We start from the raw sequence: 16,127 nt of genomic DNA on the forward strand, positions 1-16,127 counted from the left end.
GAAAATTCTAGGTTTGTGAATAATTCACTCGAAGTGAAATGAAATGAACTTTTCAGTTTATTCCATTCATTTCCATTGTTTCTGTAGTCGAGTTTCACTTTTTCAAACGTTTTCCTTTTCCACTCAGCAGCTAACAAAAGACCTGATATTCATAGTTCTGCCTCAAATAATAAACAATACACCACTGCTCCTGTTGTTTTCATTCAAACATATATAATTTCACATCGCAGGTGTAAGTTGCATAGAAATCATTCCTGATTCGTGAAATAATTGAAATTTCTATTATATCGTTCATTCAGCGCAAACCTCTATATCAGATCTTGAACGGCAATATTACGCTTTTGAACTGAAATCTAAATCTCAGGTCTACTCTGATATATCTACCCACCTTTCGAAATCTTCTTAAGTCTTCAGATCCGCTCTCGTTGGGATTTAGAATCGGATACTATCGTTACATCAAAGGAGTGCGTGGTGGAAACCACATTAGACGTAGAACAAATCCTCTTCTAGCTACTAATGGAATATGCACTGAAATATTTGATCAAAGTGAAAGGAAAACACTATATAGAAGTTCAACACAGATATCATTCTTTCTCATTCAGAAATGTAGCAGAACATAAAATTCACCATAGGTTTTTATAGAAGAAAATGAGTATTTCTCTTTAGGGCAGCTCTTTAGGGCAGCTGCCCAAGTAGCTGTTAGTTTTCGACCCTGAACGGGGTGATCACAACTCTGTCACCGAGCTGGAATGCACGAGGTCATCTTCAACAACTTTGAAGACCTTGGCTCATCAAAGTGCCTGACTTTCGCTTTTCTGAGGTCGAGTGGGCTGAAGTTAGAAACTGAGGAGTTCATGATGGCCTGTCTTCAACACCTTAGTCTACCGCATTCGCTTGATGGATATAGAGGTTCCTGACACAAAGTGCGGGGCCTGTCGCGGAGCGTTTAAGACCCTAATGCGGCCCATATCCATCAATATCACATGGTCCTTAGAGGGCTTATTACCACCTACAGGACTCTTACGGTATTGACGAGACACGTTGCCCTATGCTCCGGGGAATTTCTAATACCAAAAAACCACCATCTGCTGATCGTCTTTCTCTATTGGGGCTTATTCTGATAGTGATGAAGCTGGTGGTGATCAAACTATGAGAAACATGTTCGAAAATTCTGTTTCAATATGTCAAAAAGGAAAGATATTTTCAGGAAGGCAGCAAATTATTTGTTCAGTCTCGGTACCTATATGTCATGAAGCCACGTGTAGTCTACATAAAAACTACTTTAATTATCTAACGAAAATTGTTAGTGAAATGAAAATGAATGGATGGATTATAAATTTCTCATATGTGAAAACAACTAAGCAAAGCAAAGAAGCCATAGAAAAAAGACGTGAACATCTGGTTTATCCCGAAAAACCGCCAACTGCTGATGGTCTCTCTATTAGGTGTTTATTCTGATAGTGAAAAAGTTGGTGGTGATCAAACCGTAGTAAAAATCAACCAGTAAGTCAGCTCCCACTACTTTCATTCATAAATTCGAAAAGGTCTCGGTGACCTGAAAACGAAGCGAGGAGCCGATTTCTTTTTACCAAAGGCGTGCGCTTATATAAAAACAAAATTCAAGGATATTATAGAAGATTTTGTGGTAAGTTACTTATTCCGTGCGGCGATTCCACCGACTCAAGAGCCCAACCCTTGAAACATGCGGTCCACACATTTGTTGATATCGCCGTCCGGCCAGCCCGAGCAAAAAATTCCGCCGTTTGCCGTTTGGAAAAATGTTCGCCACAGTTTTAAATGTGTATTTTTTTGTTTCATTTTCTTTCTCTCTTATCTTGAATAATTTTCTTCTATGTATTGATAAATACAATATAATGTGTTGCAAATGAATACTCATGTGAAATAACACCTAAAAGAGGTGTTTTTGTTTTGAACCTCGATTATTTTATCGTGAGTATGAATAATTGAAAAGATAAGTGACTTGCAAGGTGTATTGTAGAAAAGATGAGGTTTATTCTGACTGTACTCTTACAAGGTTCAAAATATAAATAATGTGAATTTATAATACAATATTGTAGGCCTTGTTTTTGCGATCATTGAAGCAGTAAATATTTCCTGACTTCTTCAATGAAGTCTTTTTTACATCTTCCATTTTCTAATCACTTGATAATTGAACAGACAACAATAGCAACAACAAAAACTGAAAACACTAATAACAACAACAACAAACAAAATGAATACAATATCAATTTCCGACCGTTTATTATAACTAATTCGATGCCCGTGGGACCGTCGAATCCTTCGATACTGCAGCACTGAAAGCGTTGGCTGAGGATCTCATCCTAGGAGCGGTTGAAGGTCCCCGGCAACTCGGGTGGATCACGTGATACTGGTTGTATTTTTCTAGTGTGATCAAACCATGAGAAACATGAGCGAAAATTTCGTTTTCATATGTCAAAAAGGAAACATATTTTCAGAAAAGTAGCAAATTATTCATTTACTTTCGGTACCTATACGAAGCCACGAGTACGCTACAAAAAAAATTTGAAATCAATGGATTGAAACAGACAATTGTGTGGAATTTTAAATTTGATTTCCATTGAAAGCTCATAAAATGAAATCTCAATTCTGAATCGTTTTTATAGACACAACACGTTCCATTCAATGATAAACGCCATAATATGAAGAATGAATTCCGTTCAAAGCCGTCAGCAAAATAATGTTTTTCAAGTAATATACCTATATACTTCATTTCATGGCCTCATCTACTTTATGGATTCTCACAAAATTTTCACTCTTAGCCAAACCAAGCGAAGTATTATATTCAAAGGCAAAAGTGTGGTTTTTCCAAGAATGTTTCCACATTCCCAAAACCTTTTATTATTGAAATTACGTCAATTAGTTATTTGTATGTCAAAACTAACCTGATTTGCCATGAATCCCCATGTCATCCATCATATTGCTGGATATACCTGAAACAAATTGGAATTTTTGAGTTTCAGAGAGTGTTTTTTTTGCTGAGGTGCTTTTTTTAAATGATTTTTTTTTGGAGTTTTATGAGCGAAAAAGGATTATTTTTCGTTTTGAAGGAGCTATATTTTTCCGCTTATTTATTAAATGTGAACACATGAACAATTTTCAGAAGTAGAAAAATTATATAATTGAGCTTTTTCTGTTGACTAACAAAATGAATAAAATTAATTATGATTTGTATGATTCTTTGTTGAGCGTGCATTTGAATTGAAGTTACAACACTAGGTGGCAAATTGGACAAATAATGTTCTTGTTGAGAATCGCAATTATGTTCAAAATTGACCGTTTCATGTAAACCATATTCTGCGGTAAATGTTTGTATTCAATTGGATTTGTACTGTATAACAAATCACAATGTTAATGAGTAGTGGGTACTTTGATCACTGGTGGTTACTATTCTCATAATATTGTGTGAATAGTTAGTATTCAATTATTGTATAATGGGAACAATTGTTAACAGAAATCGAGTAATTTCAATATTTCGATGAATTTCATTATCATCTCTAGAAAAGAGGTACAAAATGTTTCTATACCAGTAATGAAATTTGAAAATTCACAAGACAGGGTTGGAAACTTGCTGTTGTTGAGGTTGGCCGTGTCGAGATGTGAAATTCATAAAAATATCACATGTCAATACAATAAGACAAGTCACTGAATTAAAACAACTCGATTACAACTCACTAAGGCACAATACATGAAAATTATTGATAATACAATAAGACAAGTCACTGAATTAAAACAACTCGATTACAACTCACTAAGGCACAATACATGAAAATTATTGATAAAACATTTGAGAGTATTCGAAGAAAATTTACCGAAATAATACCATGTACTATACTCGTATGTAATTTGAATATATTACTCATCTCTATTCGAATTCAAAACAGTCTAGTAGAATTGCCTTCTGTGAAAACAACTTGAGTATTTCGTTCATTACCTCATAGCCTTTGATAATGTCTACTGCAGTTATGAACGAAACGTTTGATCATAGTCAGAACCATAAAATAACAAAAGCCGTCAAAGTTTACACTCTTCGACATGTTTGACATACTTTCAGCAGATATCGTTATTTCTGCAGATCTGGAACAGTAAGTAATTAGGCATGTATTGAGAATCTTTTTCTGCTGCCTTCAGTATACCTTATTTCATCACAGCATACTTCAAATACTTGAATACGGCTCATCGTATCGCGCTTGCATATTTTTATTTTTCCAGAAAAAAAAAATCGGTTTTTCCATTAACTAGCTATCGCACCCCTACGAACGACAACCCTCAGAAGTCGAAACTTGTGCGAGCTGAGAATTAACGAAGTATCAACTTTTAACGTGTGATTCCTAAAACGGGTTGGACGATAGCAAGTGAAAATTGTTCAGACTAGGGGTTGAACCACCGACCAACACGGCAGTCAATTCGAGTGAGTGAACAAAGCACCCACCTCGAACCGGCTGGTTACCGACCGTTGATATTTTGATACACTGCTTCGTTCAATAACTTGCAAGTATAAATCAATAAAGAATATAATAACTTAGTTGAAATTAGTGGTTCATTATGAGAGATATGATTTATTCACAACTATCTACTGTTACAGGCGTTTTCCTGGCTCAGAAGGACTCTTTATATAATGTAAAAGAGTTCAATCAGTTATTACTCTGAAGGGTGAAACCGAATCAAAATTTTATAGTGCTCTACCGAAAGCCAGTGTTTGAGTTAGGGTAGAGCACTGGTTAGCTCAGTGGAGACGGGTGTTACGTATTTCCTAAGTAGTTCAATTATTGCAACCTTTTTCTTTGGAGAGAGGGGACGTCTATATACATGCCAAACCTACTTTTCGAAAAACTACACCTAGCCCTGTACGTACTAGGGGTTGAAACAAGTCTAACTAGAAGAAAAAGGCAATAATCAAAGAAATAATGGTAGTACTCATCCGATTCCTTAGCTTTCCTCCCTTTTTGGCTGTAACCTGGGGAGTGGAAACTGCACTTCCCCAACTTTCAGAAAGTAGCGGAATTATCAGGCTTTCGAATTTCAGAAATTCCTCCATTACGATATTCAACGGCATAAAACGAAAAAGGCCTTTGATGAAGGGTGGCCTTAGAGTCTGATTTCAGTTTTGTATCCCCTTCAAAAGAGGTAATAACTACTTAGCTCACAACACTAGTTGTTAAAAATGGAACACGGCAATTCAATCCCCAATCGTTGGTGAAAAATAATCCAGAACTCGTATTTTCACACTGACTAAATAAACACTCTCTGCTCCTGCTTGAAATCTTTTACTACTGATTCGAATTTCAAAATGTTGGAAAGGGTCTAGGCTCCCGTTCACGAAGCAAAATGAATAATATCATTGTTGAACTTCTTTGTCCCACTCATGGGAATATTACACCTGATTTGGCAGCTAATTGTCGGTGCTTGATGCGGAGCGATATTTAAAGTTGACGAGACATCGAGAATCGTACCTAGTTGCGAACTTTGCAGAAAAATGACCTTGATATCATTTATCGAATTTATCGAACAGACAGACAATCACTCTAACATATATTATACTGTAACAAACAGATCTTTTCATCACAAAAAAAAATTGAATTGAATTTTTCAATGAATTTTTTCACGCATCTTAGCGAGTGTGATAAATGCTACTGTTGGGTCTTTCAACAAGGGTAATTAATAATGGCTAATTCGTTTAAGTTACATCTGTCGAATTAGTTGGCATTTATTCAGTCTATTTTGCGAAATCACTATAGTATAACAATTTTCAGTTGGAGGTAACTCATATACAAATTGAACTGAGAGCTAGCGGCACAATGTTAAATGTTAGAACTAAATTCTTACCGGGGTCATTTTTATTGACTATGCATCGCCATTATAAATAATTGAAAAGTAAGATATCGATAGGATGTACGAGCGAATAGGTGAACCAATTCGTTAAATAATTTGAAACATCGGTAAACTGATCAACACTTCGCAGGTCTATTTACGTCCTTAAAATGCCATAACTAGTCATTCGGTTTCTTCATTATCAAGCGTCCTTATCTGCATAGGCGTAGTGTGTTCTGTTTCTCGTGAAGGTGACTTTGTTTTGTATTTATTAAATATATTTCATTATATTTATTGAATAGAATTTATTAACTTTGAAATATAAACAAATGAAATTAAAATATAATAAATATTCAACGGGAATATCCGTGTCGACAATTGAACGCATTGTACGTGACAAAAAGATGACTGAGATTGTGCAAGCTCCAAAACTACATTGTCGTGGTAGAAAAAAAATTGAATTGGACGAGTGCCAGAAAAATTTCGTACGCTATACCATTCATTCTTTCTTTTTTGAGAATAAAGCGCGAACCCTTGAATCCATTTGGACAAAGGTAATTGATAATGATCTCATTCCAAAAATGAGCAAAGGGAAGTTAAAGAAAATAATAAAAAAAAATGAAATTTATATATGCCAAACGATTACGTAAATCTGTCTTAATAGAAAAAGAAGATATAGTCTCATGGCGACGGAGATATCTTAGCTCTATTAGAGAAATGCGTTCTGGTCACAAAAAGATTTATTATCTGGACGAAACGTAGGTGAATGCTAGTCACACAGTATGTAAGATCTGGCAAGATACTACTGTCACTATTTATCGTCAAGCATACTATTTATCGTAGCATCCTCCTACCAACTCTGCAGAGTTGGTAGGAGGATTATACGTTGGTCACTTCAAGTGCGACGTTGTTAATGAATCACCTTCAATTGAAAATTGTTATAGTGTATAGACATAGTGCAAATAATAAAATTGTTTCATCGAAATTGGTGTTCTGTTCAGGCAACGCGTACTGCTCGCTTCGCCCATTTTACGGTCGCCATAATCGTCCCACCGAGGAGACTATTCGCAGTGTTTCGAATGAATTTCAGTTAATGATCGACGAATCGCTGCTGTCTGTGAGAGTGTGCAAGGTAATCGGAGGCAATCGATTCCGCGTCGCTCTCAGAAACTCGGCCTCTCGCAGATCACAATTTGGTGAATTTTGTGCCGTGTCTTTATTGAACGGAGTCTGAAGCAGCTGACAAGTGACCCTAATTTTCATTGAAAAATCATCTCCTGCGATGTGGCTCATTTCTGGGTGAATGTGTATGTGAGCAAACAAAAATGATGAATTAGGGGCGATGCCTATCCACATGAGATTCAAGAGTGTCCAATGCATCCCTAAAAATTCACTGTTTGGTGTGGATGTTGGGCGAAGACGTTATCGGTCCATATTTCTTCGAAAACGACGTCGGCCCAACCTTCACTGTCAACGGTGAGCACTATAGATCGATGATCGCGATGATCGATGGTCTGAATTTGAATGATCTGGACACCAATGACATGTGGTTTCAACAGCCTGATTTATGCGCCAGAATCATGGGAATTTGTAAGTTTTGAATGCATTCCACCCAGATAGATGAGCTGTGGTGAACTTTCGAACGATGTTATGATAATAATAATAATACTTTATTTTCTTGAAGACATGCTGGTACATGTGTATAATTTGTCATGAAATAAAACTAAAAACAGAGACTAAAACTCTCCCAAGGAATAAAATCCACCATTCAACAGGTTCTTCCGAAGACATTGTTTGAATGCTTTCAGTGTTATATATGATTCAATTCCGAGGGGAAGTTTATTGTACATCCTTTTCCCAGCCACAGTGGGTGATCTATATAAAAGATTATTTCTTGAAAATGGCACATGTAAATCATTTCGCTGTCTTGCATTAACATTGTGAATTTGTTTATTAGTTTTAAAAGAGTTTGGATTACAAAATACTAAAACACACACTTCAAATATGTACAAATACGGCAAGGTTAAGATGTGATAGGTTTTAAAAAAAATTCTACAACTAGGTGTACGAGAGACACCAGCGATATAACAAATCAATTTTTTTTGCGATATGAACACATCATTAAAACAAGTCGATGACCCCCAAAAACATATTCCGTATCTTAGTCGGGATTCGACCTGTGCATAATATAACATTATCAGTTGTTTCTCCGTTAAAACTGATCTCATGTTTCCGAATAAATAGTTTACAGAGTTAAGTTTAGAAATTACTGATTCACAGTATCTCCTCCAGTCAAGACACTCATCAATGTAAAGGCCCAAAATCTTTACACACGATACATTTTCCAAAACTTTTACATTTACCTGAATGACAGGCACTTGTTTTTTGTCTTTTGTTGTGAAAATATATTGACTAAGTTTTTTCTGCATTTAGATGCAATGAATCCACGCAGAACCAGTCGTAGAGATTAGAAAGAACTTCATTACATCTTTTTTCTAGAGAATAATTAGATTGTTTGGAAATAAGTATGGACGTATCGTTCGCACACAATGTGAGATGTATGGATGTTATATTCCACACAAAATGACATCAATAGGTCTTTCAAACGAATGAAAAATGTTGATATCTTAAACACACAAATTTGTTTTATTCAAATTTGAAAATAGAAAGCGCCTAATGAAAGACCCTTAACTCTATCGATTCAAATTGTCATCTGTGATAGTAAGAGAGTCATTACTAGTGATTAGTTGATGTAGATCAGCCTATACACAATTCAAAACCTGATAACAAAATAGTCCACTAAACGGAAATTCAGTTTTTCCTGATAACCCACGAATTCCTTTGAATATACTACATTCCGAAATATCGGCATTCCAAAAGAAATTACCGAAGAAAACGATACAATACCTAAACACATTAGCAAACAGTCATTACATTACCATAATGAGAACTCAGCTCCGCCCTAGAACAAAAAATGTTGATACCGTTGTTAATTGTTTCAGGCAACAATTAGTGCCCGAACCACTTCAACTACAATTTCGTGAAACAAACACGACCCACCTTCTTGCGCCACTTTTTACCCCTCCGCTTGTTATGTAATGATTCAACTTCGGTGCGTATAGTAAACGACCCCTTTCATGGCAGAACATGGCACTCTAATAGAATTACGAGGGATAACCCAATTGATTTATGACTTTAGACAAGAAATTCCGGTAACCCAAAGTCTACGATTGAATAATTTTATTGACATGTGAGCTTTCTTGTGGATTTCATTACCGCCTGCTCGGCTCCGGCCCCAATTCAATTTCTTGTGCATTCATAAATGGGAAGAGATGAGTGGGAAATCAATTATTCCTTTGAGATATTCCTTTGGAAAGTTAGCAAAAAGAACTCTATTACTACATCAATTTCACATGAGGGTTTTCAAAAGTAGCTCAATAAGATTTGAAGTACCGTTGAGTTTATGAGTCATCAAATATATAAAATATTTAAAGAGAAATAACAGCCTGAAATATAACGAACAAGACAACTGAGGTTTGTATCAGTGAAAAATAATAGTACATTTCAGAACAAGTTTTTTAATGAGGGTTGGTGAATATGTTCACGAATGCATTATGCTTTTCCAGCTGGAATCTTTTTTTCTGGAATGGTTTTTTTCAAAAGTTGAAGGAAGCAATACGACACATATGTTAAATAAGTGATTAAAATCATCATTACCATGGTTCTACATGAAGGTAGAATCACATGATTTTCACATAATTTTAACATTCACATTCTCTGGAAAATACCTAAAATATTTTATTGACACCTTTTCCACACCAAACAGTTCAGGTTATACCAGTTGCCTCATTCATGTAATAAAAACATGCAATGGAAACAGACAAATATCAAGAAAGATATGTAAAAACCCTAAATCTGAAGCAAACCAAGTAAAACCCTAGTAAAATGTGAAACTAACAATATAAAAAGACTAGACTTATTTCTGTTAAACAAATTCAATTCAGTCGTTATTTTCAGCTGAAGTATCATTTGCTGTAGGCCATTGGAACCAGGTCATTTTCCACTCATTTGAAAAATTTCATGAACGTTCCGAAAACTTCAAGATACTTTAAACTGGCGCAGTTACTTATTGGGGTATTAGGTCCTCCAGTGAATTTTTTTTTCAATTCATAGAAGGTGAAAATGCCCGAAAGAATTTCACTGGTTCGGACTTCCATTGTCTACTATATAAAATGATTTGAAATCCCTGAAACCTGTGTGTGCTTCTTGTGCTCGGCAATGCGAACATTCAATGACCTCTTAGTTCGCATTGCCGAGCACAAGAAGCACACACAGCGAGGGGAAACCAGCAAATCAGGAATAGCAGATCATGTTTGGACCCATCAACACAACATCGAGTGGTCCCAAGCTGAGATCTTGCACAAAGAGGAACATTAGTTTAGGAGAAAATTCAAGGAAGCCGCATACATGTTGTCCAACAACGTATTCAGCCAGGCCAGCGTAGAAATACGCAACATATGGAAACCCATCATCAAGCGAAAAATGGCCAACTCCCGCCAAAACGGTCATCTCCCACGGAACCAGTGAAGGGGAAAATGGAAAGCAGGGATAAGTGAAAGTATTTCAACGACCTATAAATAGTCATCTCTCGGAGGAATCAGTCCAGTCATCACCCGAAGACGATTGTAGATACTAACAATTGAAACGTCGTGAACTAACGTGACTTGGAATCTCTACACTTTTTATTATTTTCTTTTTTCATTCCTTCATTTTTATTTATTCAATTGTTATATTTTTTACTTGTAGTTTATTTCACCATTATTTCATTTCAGGTTTATTTTGCTTAACATAATTGTTATTTTCAGCTATTCATTTTTAATTATTTTTTTTCAGTTGTTTCAGGGATTTCAAATCATTTTATATAGTAGACAATGGAAGTCCGAACCAGTGAAATTCATCATGAAACATTGTCAATCACCTTCAAACAAACCCGAAAGAAGTTAAGTGAAGAATGAAAGAATGTATATTTTTAAATTTTTCATTCATCTCAACTATTTCAGATGAGGCAAATTCATCATTTGTCCCACCCAACTCCAATCAGGCATATCTTAAAGAACTTTCCTAGAAATTAGAATAAGACATTATGGAAGATTCTAATTTGATATTTTCGATGGTAATGAATTAATTTTTCAGGAGTAGTCTTTCGGAAATGAAAATGATATCATGGGCAATTAGTTGCCCTTGTTCATATTGTGTTCAGCGTTCAAAAGCGAACAGAAATTTGATAATTGATTCGAATGAATTGAACTGAAATGATTCATTGCCTCAAAATGGCTGACGATTTGAGACACGTTTCCGTTTTCCTTCCAACTTTCGTAGACAGATGCAAAAGGTGTAGTGAGTATATCAGTTGAAATTTGGAAATAACCTGACAACGATATTTCGAAAAATATACAGGACTATCGTTAATATTACTAACCGATAATTTCAAACGATCCTGAGAAAGTGTGAAAGTTATAATTTCTACTGTAGTTGATAATATATCCCGAGTACTTTTCTTTTGTCATATTGAAATTTGCAGAATATATTGGAAATGTTCTAGGAACGCAGAAGATGGTTACTCGGTGACACGTTTGAGACATTCATCTACATCGTTCGAATCATTTGGCGTTGTCTCTCATCGGTCCCTAAATGATAATTGTGCCATCTGTGATATAATGATCCGCAGTCTTCAGTTCCATTTGAAGATTAATGATTTGATTTGAGTTTGAATCCGATTATTTATAATTTTCATGAAGAATTGATTATTATTGATTTTGGATTCGGGTTAAATGAATCATACACCTTCAGCTAAACCTAAAGAAAGTTTTGAAACTATTTATTTTTTATACGAAAATGCTGCACACAAATACTTTGCTGAACTCGTTTGTATTTGAAAGATGTGTAAGGAAAAGAATGCATTCCATTGGTTCGGACTTCCATTGTCTAATATGATATAAATTGATTTGAAATCCCTGAAAACATTTTGAAAAAATCAAAAAGATTAGCTGAAAAAAACAATTATAACAAGCAAAAAAACTAAAATTTCAATGAAGTAAAATACCAGTAACAATCAAAAGAACAAAAAATTGAACTATTAATAAGAAATGAAAATTATTAATCAAAAGATTCCAAGCCAAGTTCGGGTGATAACTGAATATTTATAGGTCATTCGAGTGCTTTCACCTATCCCCTCCTCCCTCTCTCCGCTGCATCGGTTTCCATATGTTGCGTATCTCTTCGCTAGCTTGGCTAAATACGTTGTTGTACAACATATATGCGGCTTCTTTGAATTTTCTCCTGAACCAGTGTTCCTCAGCTTGAGATCACTGATTTGCTGGTTTCTCCTCGGTGTATGTGTTTCTTGTGGTCGACAATACGAACTTTCAATGTCCTCTTAGTTTCACCGATGTATGATTCTTCGCACTGGTAGGGTATCCGGTAAATGCAATTCTTTAATTCACAGTCTGCGAGTCTGCGTTTGGTGACCTGGTTTCAGTGAGGCTGCTACGGATAGTTTTCCTGATCTGAAGCAGGTTCTGATGTTATACGTGGACCAAATTTTTCTTATCCTTTCCGACAATCCTCTGATGTAGGGAAGTACAAGTACTGGTTGTGGCGGCGTCTCTCCCTTGTGAGACTCTTGCTGTCGTCTAGCCAAATTCTGTTCTACCATCACTTTGGAGTAACCATTCCGTCGAAGGTCATTTTTGATGATGCCTAGTTCTTTTTCGAGACCTTCCTTTGTATTACAGATCCCGAAAGCACGGTCTACTAGAGTCTTCATGATTCCTCTCCTAGTTGATTGATGGTGGTTGGATATGGAGCACCGTATACATGCACAAGTGGAACACAACCAACTCCCACCAAAGGGTCAGCTCACGCTAAAATCTAGAGGAAAAAGGGGATACGTGAAAGCACTCGAATGACCTATAAATGAAATATTGATATGAAGTTATTCTACTATGTGTGAATGTGTGTTCATTAATTTCATTTTAATGAGTTTATTCAATTTCCAGTACAGGGATCAGTCAATAACAATTTGAACAATCTGAACAAATTCAGGAAACCCACAAAGGACACCCTGTGCGTGGGTATTACTGTTTTATTCACAATATTCACATTATGAATCAGGACAGTGAAAGTATAATGGATTTGACAATTCAGGTTATGAAAATGTGAAGATGTGGAAATCTTAAATGTTAGAAATCTTAAAATTAAAAAATATAATCATGTTGAAATGTCAAAAGATGATATGTGGAAATAAAATGCAAAAAAAAAGTAAATATTGTAGATGATGATAATGAAAATGCACACATCTAAAAAGTATAAAAATTGCAACAAATGTTAGACTGTAAAATGTGCCAGTATTTGGAACTAACTGGGATAAGTGTTTTTATACTTATAATTTGTGATTCCGAGAATAAAATCAAATCGCCAAACAATCGTTCTTTCTGGACGAAAACAAGCACAAATTTGGCGTTATTGGAAAATAGAACACAAAAGTCGTGACTTTCCAATATCTGGCAATACATCCATAATTTCGTACGTTCCAAATGGCTGTCGAACATTGCAAATAACAAATACAATTGCTCTTTATGTTCGTTGTTCACCATTCCGATATGCATAAAAGCATTTGATATATGCGTATCCCATTGACATTTTAATCCAAATTCTGATAATTAACTATGATACGGTGAAAACCAATTGAAGGTTGAACGCGAAAATGTCATTGCCGTTTCCATGTCCGTAACGGTTTTGTGAAGGAATTTGCATTTTACGAGCTTGTCCATCATTTTGTGGCATGTAGGAGATTAGATTCGGATGTGACATTTGTTTCCTGTAATAACAGGTATGATCAAATTGGATCACACGGATCGAAGCATGTAGTGGTTTGGTACTTTCAATGCGGATTTACCCCTGCGATTTGTTTTCGAATTCATCACTCTGTATGCTGAAAAAATTATGCAAAATTGGAAATGTGTTCATCATTCATCCACATTCTCTGAACTGTATTGGACGTCCATGACCCTGACGTTAATAACATAATCATGAAACTTGCCACATGTGTTTGGCAATCCGTAGATTCTCAAATACCTTACAGGAAAATGACAGAACCTGAAATTATATAATTACGAACATTTTGTCGAAGTTCAGCAATATACCAACGCTGGGTAATTAATAATAATAATAATAACTGTGGCACCCCGGAAACCGGAGGCACAAGGTCACCCATCTGTTTTATATGGATGATCTTAAACTTTATGCCTCTGGAGAGAAGGGTTTCCATCAGTCCTTGAGGGTGGTGGAAGAGTACACGCATGCTATCGGTATGAAATTCGGGATAGACAAATGTGCAATGGTTCATCTCAAAAGAGGACGATGCGGGGACTACGGAGAGGATGTGCAGCTCGTAGATGGAAGCATCCTACACCATCTGGATGCCGGAGAGACGTATACTTACCTCGGGGTGGAACAACGCCACTCACAAGAGGTAACCGCAGTGAAAAACTCTCTCCGCGGCAAGTATCAGCACAAACTTCGACAGATCTGGTCATCGGAGCTGTCGGGGAAGAACAAAGTTGCTGCAACAAATATGCTTGCCGTTCCAATCTTACTCTACTCGTTTGTAGTAGTGAAGTGGACTCGGGAGGAGCTGTATCAACTCGACGTAAGGACCCGAAAAATGATGCATCTCTATAGGTGTTTGCATCCCAAAACGTCCGTTCCAAGGTTGTACTTCCCCCGACAACAGGGAGGTCGTGGACTTTTGAGTTTGGAGTGTCTTCATGAAAGAATGGTACTGGATACAGCCTGTAAAGTCGTCAGGAGTTCGGATCCCCTTCTCTGCATGGTCCGTGACCATGAGAGAGCAGGAATTGGAGCATTTCTCCTTAGGGCAGCTGCTCGAGCAGCTGATGAACTCGGTATAGTTTTCGACTCTGAACGAGGTGACTACAACTCTGTCACCGAGTTGGAACCCGTTCAGCAAAAAGCTCAGATAAAAGCCACAGAGATCACCTTACTTCTGCGGAGACACAGGGATAAGCCAATGCATGGGGTCTTCTTCAATAATATTGAAGACCTTGGCTTATCAAAGCGCCTGACGTTCGCTTTTCTCAGGTCGAGTGGGCTGAAGTCGGAAACTGAGGGGTTCATCATGGCTTGCCAGGATGGTGTCTTCAACACCTTAGTCTACCGCAGTCGCGTGATGGGTATAGAGGTTCCTGACACAAGGTGCAGGGCCTGCCGCGAGGCGCCTGAGACCCTAATGCACTTGCTATCAGCATGTCCAGCATATGCGGTCTCGGCCTATATCCATCGACATAACGCGGCCCTAAGAGTGCTATATTACCATCTACGGCACTCTTACGGTATTGACGAGACACCGGTGTTGCCCCACCCTCCGAGGGATATTGAATCCGTTGTGGGGAATGAGAAGTGTCGAATTTATTGGAACTATTCGTTCCCCGTTTATAACTCAATGGTATATATAAGATATGATATAGATATTGAAATGCCTACTTGGCAGGTCTCAAGATATAGTGGAAACACCCAGTAACATATCTCTCTTAAGTTTCTTTTCTAGCGCACCAGAAAAAATATGCATTTATCCATTCGGTGACCGGTTGTATATGCAGGGTAGAAAAAATGAAAAAGAGCCTCTGTATTGAGAGGTTTTATGTTTTGGTGTGGTAAGCTGATTTCGAAATCGAAGATTGAGGTTGTGTACGTCCGTTCTGTAACTGATTTTTGAATAAAAATAACTTTGTTTCTTGTCATAGATTATTTTAATAAACAAGACAGTATAATGTAGAATGCGTCGCGACTCCATATTTAACCATCCGATCGCGACGCATCTTTTTGTTCCAGTTATCAGCCTCGCACATGAATTCTGCAGCTTTTGTAATCTACTCTTGTCAGCTTGAAGGAGATTGGGACCATATACTACGTCCGCAAAATTAGCATGTGACAACATTAAAGATTCGCACAAGGTCATTTTGTTTTGTTTGTTCAACAGTGTTTTATTAGAATATATCATTTTGAAATGGCTGTACCCTTGTTTCAGAATTTGTGATACGTATCGTGTGAATCTTAAAGAACTGTCGAGGTATAGTCCTTAGTTTTTAGAAATATTCAGTTTCTATAACTGCAACTCCGTTTGCAGTTATAGAAACCTTCTCTAGATTGCGTTTATGTGATAATGTATTTCCAAAGAGTATAACTACTGACTTAGA

The 16,127-nt window shown here is 36.7% G+C and overlaps 1 protein-coding gene across 1 annotated transcript in view; it reads right to left on the reverse strand.

The window, feature by feature from the left end:
• Window positions 1-16,127, reverse strand: part of LOC111502089 (uncharacterized) — a 595,228-nt gene that overhangs the window by 308,288 nt on the left and 270,813 nt on the right. The window contains exon 3 of the mRNA XM_074179786.1: window positions 2,925-2,972. Within this exon, the coding sequence (XP_074035887.1) occupies window positions 2,925-2,972 (48 nt within the window). The remainder of the gene's footprint in view (window positions 1-2,924; window positions 2,973-16,127) is intronic.

The sequence above is a fragment of the Leptinotarsa decemlineata genome, unplaced genomic scaffold (genome assembly GCF_025532065.1).
Source record: "Leptinotarsa decemlineata unplaced genomic scaffold, Ldec_3_MD MMD2_tig00026282_RagTag_RagTag, whole genome shotgun sequence".
In the NCBI taxonomy this organism is placed as follows: Eukaryota; Metazoa; Arthropoda; class Insecta; order Coleoptera; family Chrysomelidae; genus Leptinotarsa; species Leptinotarsa decemlineata.